We start from the raw sequence: 6,729 nt of genomic DNA, 5'->3' as shown, positions 1-6,729 counted from the left end.
ATATGTGAAAATGTACTTGACACATTGGAGGAATGTATGGGTTGTGATGAGATGTTAGAGCCCCCAATAAAAGCATTTTTTAAAAGATAATTAATTTAAAAATAAATGATAACTATAAATTTTTTTTAATTATAAATTTTTTTAAAAGAATAAAAAATTCCAAGCAGGAGAAAAAAAATGAGGGATGAAAGGAATTAAAGTGATTCTGTGTGCTAATGAAAAGTCAGCACTGACATGACAGAGACAAGCCCTGAAGTCGCTATGGCAAGATTTGTGTCCCCAGGGTGGGTGGGCGGAGCAGATGAAGCTGGTGGACACTCAGGCGAGTTCCACCCCTTCAAGGCCAGAACAGTCTAGAAAATAAGGCAACCTGTGACTTCTCAGCTTGAGACCACCACCAGAAGGACTCGCGGAGGCAGGGGAAGGAGCCGGCCCATGTTGGACCCCCGGAAGGTATTCAGACCAGGCAACCACCCCAGTTAGAAGGGGTGAGCTGGGGTCTCAAGGGGCAGAAGGCCCTGGGCTGGCGCTTGCCGGAACGTCTTTGCATGTCCTGTGCATCTCTAAGCAGCAAAGTCTGGGCTGAGAAGTTTGTGACTTTTGATGATGGGCTCCTGGAGAGAAAAGACCACCAAGGCTGAGCCTCCGCCATGGTGGGGCTGGGCGAGGGCCGGAGGGGACATCCTGCGGTGCATGGCTCCCTCGACGTCCCGGCTGAGTTCTACAAACGCTTGTAGGTGCCCAGCAGAGCTTTGTAGTTTGGGCAGTAGTGGTCCATGTCCTGCAGGGCGTCCACGCAGACGTGGATGAAGCAGCCGCCCAACACACACCCCAGCAGGCACAGGCTCCTGCAGGAGAGCCAGGTGAGGGCGCCGGCGTTATAGGACAGCCTTGTCACGATCATCTTGCTGCAGGAAGGACAACACATCTGGACCAGGCGGTCGAAAAGCGAGACAGGCTGCTGCACATACACGGTCTGCACGGCTCTGGCATTGGCGTTGGGCACGGGCACCGGCTGTGTGTAGTACACAGGAAGGTTCATGTCCTTCCGGTCGGGGCCTGTCATGAGTCCCATGGTGGGCCCAGGTATGGGCATTGGAGGCGAAGGGTAGTGGTTGCTGACCGTCTGTTCGTAGGTCGGGGTTGCACTGGGCACCGAGGAAGGGCCGGAAGCCGCCTGGTAGGGTCCTGGAACCGACATTTTCACCGCCGCCCGCGAGTCCAGCCGGGAGGTCCAGAATGTTCTTTATAAGCAACAGACATAATTGTTTTAAGCGGTTAATGATCTACTTAACTCCTGTAATGGATATATAAGGAGTCCTGGTTGCATTGTAGTTCTGTGTTGGGCTGCAATCCACAACATCCCCAGTTTGAAACCACTAGTAGTTCCTTTGGGGGGGAAGGAGGGGCGGGAGAAAAGCTTTTAAAAAATTCCTGTTAATAGTCTCAGAAACTCACAGGAGCAGTTCAATCCTGCCTCATAAGGTTGCTAATGAGTCAGCAGTTACTGGAAGTGAGTGAGTCAATGGATGTATATGTAACTGAAACCAATGTGAATTGTGTTTTGAAGAAAACACTTACGGTGGAAAGATAACCTACTAAATGATCCAGCATGATTCCCATCCCTGGAACATATTTACATGGTTATTTTACTTATTTTATTAATGAGTTGACTACAGACATTTCTAGATATTGATTGGAGGGGATTTATAAAGTCTATTTATTAAGTGTAAGGATAGCACTTTGAAACTATTGTAATTATTTTCTCTCTCTTGAAATGCTTAATGTAAAGTATATAATAAAAATAAATGTATTTTTTAAAACATCTCTACTTTTAGGGAAAGTCAGCTCAACTGGGAGATCTAATTGGCATCCCGTTAATATCATGAATTCTGTTTTATAAGTTAAAGTCAGAAAAACTATGAGAGCTTTGCTCTGACCTAAATTCTGACAATTTGCTTATGTTTAACTTATTTTTTTAATAATCATTTTATTAGGGGCTCATACAACTCATCGCAATCAGTACATACATCATTGTGTCCAGCACATTAGTACATATGTTGACTTCATCATTCTCACAACACCTGCTTTCCACTTGAGCCCTTGGTGTCAGCTCCTCATTTTTCCCCCTCACTCCCCACTCCCCCTGAACCCTTGATAATTCATAAATTATTATTATTTTATCATATCTTACACCATCCGACGTCTCCCTCATCCACTTCTCTATGTTTAACTTATTTTATGACAACTGCCAACAATTTGAACTAATCTGTTTTACTGAAAAATCAAGGTATAAGAATATTGCCTAGAGTTCCTTGGTGGTGCAAGTGATTAACCTGGTCAGCTGCTAAATGAAAGTTTGGCATTGTGAGTCTACTCAGTGGTGCCTGTGAATAACAGCCTCATGAAGTACTTCGGATAAATCAGTAATTAAAGCCCTGAGGAGCACAATTCTACACAGACACACATGGGGTTGCCACGAGTAGGAATCAATTGAAGAGCAACTGGTTTAAGAAGATTTATTTTTGGAAATAGATCAAATGAGCAGATTGTATGTTATCACTTTTGATCACTAGCACCATCTTTGCTTTATGCTGGAGTGGATCTGTATTCACTTATTAAGATGGAGGGGGAAAGGGAAAATGTTATTTTTGTTACACAAGAAAGCATCAACAACGGATATCCATTGGACTGGACAGGCAACTGTAATTCTTTCTTTCTCAGCTTTTGGTTGTATGTAGACCAAAAAAAAAAAAAGATTTCACAATGGTATTAGAGATAGTCTTCAGATTTTCTTGTAGGCCTGGAACAAGGCAGCATAAATTAGCATAAAAGTTTAAGACTACAGTATTTGGTTATAAAATCTATTGCTACAATTCCAGAATTTTTAATTTTGCCAAAGGTAATGAAACAGAGAAGAAGATATCACTAAAAACTGGCAGACTAAAGTGATAACCAAGATTGAGATACATTATAGTCCCTGGAATTCAGTTAAGACTCACTAGCCACATTTGCATCCATTTATCAAACAATCACAAAAACAAACAAGGGGAAGAAAAACCCCCTATTCTGCTAAAACCACCTCTTAGGGTTTACATACAAGGAAAGCTCCTGGATTCACAGAGATGATACAGGAAACTCATTATTGAGAGCTGCCAAGGAACTAGATAAAAAGCAATTCACAATTGGACTACATGTAATCTACAGCAACAGGAAAAAATGCCTTATTCTCTTTGACATGCAGTGGCACCTTAGAACAATCCATACACCAGTGGCACCTTAGACGAAAGCTGATGAAACCCAAGCGGTAGCCTGTGCCCTTGCTCTGAAGTTGATTTGCCCAGCCAGGCAAATGCATGTGGGAGGTTTGACTTTGTCATTCACACTGGTCCAGATGGTGTTCTCCAAAGCCAGAATCTCTGGGCCACCGGAGCAGCATGGAGAAGCTTTCAGCTCTTCCTGAATCAAATTCTGGCTCTTGTAGCAGGCAAGTTATGGAAGAATGCCAAACCTTTCCAGCCAAAAAGCTACTGAATTCTCTTTCTTTCCTACTTTCATCCAAGTCCTCACTTGCAATATTATAATTAAAGGGAATGTTTTATGGTTTTAAAAGACTATTTTTGATCATTTGAATCATGACACCATCAGAAATTAAGTTTTAAGCTAAAATTAGCTTTTTATTTACCTTTTCATTCAAATTGAAATTGACTGAAAAATAAATGCTTTATTTTAGAAATGCAGAATACAGCTTGTAAAGTAGTTTCCTTAAACTGATAAGCCCCACATCATTTTACATCACTTGCCAACTGGTACTTTTTGAGCCCTGTCAATTGGAACAGAGTTTACAAGTGACTCTTTTGTACCATATGAGAAAGGTTTCAACTTACAATTTTCAGAAATGACTTTGCCTCCCTTTTGATCATTTGTGCTATATTGAGATGATTATCTCTATCAAAATATAGCTCCTTGAGGGAGGAGTTGTACCGTAGTAATTTTTTTAAATGTTCTGTTCCCCCTCCTCTCAACCCAGTCTAATGCTCTGCAGAATAAATACTTTATTATATTTCAGGGAATTAACATTTCAGATCATAACCTTTGTATTCAACAGTTCAAACCTCCCATCAACCCCATCAACCCATATTCTACCCCACTACCTTCTCTCATTTCTCTCTCCCTCCTTGTGGTCCTCCATACTCCCATTCACCATATTCAATGCCTGTTAAAAGTGAATGAAATTTTTATATCAGTTATTTATTTCACCCTTTAAGACAACTCAATATTTTATTTCCTTTACTTACCTCACATCACAAGCCAAGTGAGGCAGTTACATAATCTCTGGTCAACATGAGCGCAGGGGTGGAGTCTAGCCTGTCAATCAGGTCATAGCCAATAATGTCTCTGTGCGGGCATGGCCTTCCACTGGGGATTCTGGGAACTCCTGTCTTCCTCCCTGGAGGTGGGACGCTTTCTCCCTGCTTCACTTTCTGTTGACAATCCACATGAAGCTATACTGATGGCAACCAGAGCTGTGGCAGCGCTGAGATGCTTCCACCAGACTCTCCACCTACTGGCCTATGGTCTTCCTGCATTCAACATCATTGCATGTGTTGCGTAAGTCTGAATAGGATTTTATAGACTGGTTTCAGACATATGGGCTAACATCAGACTTCTGGACTTGATCTGGACTGGGCTGGGATATTTTCTTAATATACAATTATTCGTTGATATAAAGCTCTCTCTTATATAAATATGAGTGTCTCTGGAGTTTTTTCTCTTGTCAACCTGGATGAACACACTAAGATAATTAAGTATGTTGTTTGGTAGAGATGCTGTAAGATGCAGTAGAGATGCTGTAATATAACTCTATTAGAAACAGAGTTATATAACCAGATAGAGAAGGCATAGAAAAATGCTACCAAGTGGGTCAGCCTGTGATTGTTAGCTGCTGTTTAGTTGTCCAACGCTTACTCATTGTAACGCCATCCACAAGACTGGACAGTTGGGATCCAAAGGGTCCCCATTGGCTAATTTCTGAATGTAGCTCAACAGGCAGGCCTTCTCACTTCTTCTTAGTTTGGAAACACCACTGAAGTCTACTCAGCCATCATAGTAACGCACAAATCTCCACTGACAGGTGAGTGGTGACTGTGCTTATAGTGCATAATTATTTGACACCATTGTTAGATGCTCCATAAGTCATGCAGGCTTTTCTTTGTCTCAGACTAAAATGCCATCTCTTTCAAGAAGTCTTCAGTGGTAATTCTGACCTACATTTATTTCTCTCTTTTCAAGTTTCTGATAGGACTATAAAACCTACTCTACCATTTAATAAACTAGTGGGGGTTGTAAACTCTTGGGGGCAGAGCTCTGGCTACTTCTTTTATTTCTCTAACTGTTCCTAGTATATGGATAAGAGTCTGTAGATTCTATAGTATCTAATATGTTGTGTATATGTTCACTAAATGGATATTCTCATCTCTACTTTCTCCATTAGGAACTAACTTGTGTAATGAATGACATCATATTGGCTCCAATTCAGCATACCCAAAACTGAAGTAATAAACTTTCCTAAAATTAGTTTATGTTTTTGAGTTTTTCTGAGCGTCACTCTACCTTTTAATGCTCCTTTGTCTTTCTTGTCCTTCACAGCCAATCTTATCTCTAGTACCCTTGTTCCTCTGATCTTTAAAATTCTTTCCTCTCTTCTCTATCTGCTGCCACTTTACTAACCCAGATTACCACAATGATATCTTTATTACTTTTTTTTTGCTTTAAGCTTCAAGCTCATGTACACCCTGAAGTCATATTTTTGGCATTATGTTTATTGCCCTACAAACTCCATGATCATGTCTTTCTTGATCAAAATTTTGCATGTTCTTGCCCTTCAAGTGGCTTGCCACTGCACTCAAAGAGAAATTCCAAGCTCTTTGGTTGGCTATGATGCAAAAGGTCTACAGTTTGAAACCACTAGGTGCTCTGCTGGAGAAAAAAGAGGGTTTTCTACTCCCAAAATTAGTCTCAGAAACCCACAGGGGTAATTCTGCCCCATGTCCTATAGGGTCACCATGAATCAGAATTGACTCCATGGCTGTGAGTTTGGTTTTCTTCCATTTTGCCTAGCTTACTGGATCCTTTGTATCTAGACTTTAACAATTTTTCATGATATAATAACCAAATGAACCTAATCAAAGTCCCTAAAATATGATATACATATTACTATGTGTGAACCTTTATTTCTGCTTCACCCTCTGTTAGGAAATTATTAGTCATTTTGTCTGCCAATGTAATTATTATCTATCATTTTAAGTACAACTCAAGAGTTGAACACAATATTTACACAGCTTGGGCTTCAATAATGATTTTTCAATGGATGTGTGCACTAAAATTTCTTTGTCTAGAAGTTTCTCCTACTCACCTAGATACATAATAGTTTTCCCTTCTATTTCATATTATACTGATTGTCTTTACAAATAATGTAGGCATGGAGAAAATTTCTACAACATGCATTTCTAGGCAACTATATATTAAGTTGCTTTTGTACAAGTAGTATTATCTTTTACTTATCTGCCGCCCATAACTAGTGCAGATTACTCATAGTTGCTCAGTAAATCCTTGTTTCCAACTTAAATATGGATATAGGGATAGGAGAAGGGATATAGACTGGCTTTAAAATCCATTTTTGCTTTTGGTACATGCCATTGAATTTTCTCCACTAGCGATCCCATGTAC

The 6,729-nt window shown here is 40.4% G+C and overlaps 1 protein-coding gene across 1 annotated transcript; it reads right to left on the bottom strand.

Annotated features, from left to right (window-relative positions):
* Window positions 1–721: 721 nt before the first annotated feature.
* On the bottom strand, window positions 722–1,201 carry LOC101656517 (lipopolysaccharide-induced tumor necrosis factor-alpha factor homolog). The gene has a single exon (XM_013006877.1). It carries the CDS (start codon window positions 1,199–1,201, stop codon window positions 722–724), a length of 480 nt encoding a protein of 159 aa, XP_012862331.1.
* Window positions 1,202–6,729: the final 5,528 nt, after the last annotated feature.

The sequence above is a fragment of the Echinops telfairi genome, unplaced genomic scaffold, assembly GCF_000313985.2.
Source record: "Echinops telfairi isolate 266 unplaced genomic scaffold, ASM31398v2 ScPeMD7_44;HRSCAF=162, whole genome shotgun sequence".
In the NCBI taxonomy this organism is placed as follows: domain Eukaryota; kingdom Metazoa; phylum Chordata; class Mammalia; order Afrosoricida; family Tenrecidae; genus Echinops; species Echinops telfairi.
Note: the sequence above shows the minus strand (reverse complement) of the source record. Positions and strands in the feature narration are given on the sequence as shown.

Bases quoted from the DNA above. Each gene is read 5' to 3' on its own strand.
- LOC101656517 (XM_013006877.1), bottom strand. From the start codon at position 1,201: ATGTCGGTTCCAGGACCCTACCAGGCGGCTTCCGGCCCTTCCTCGGTG.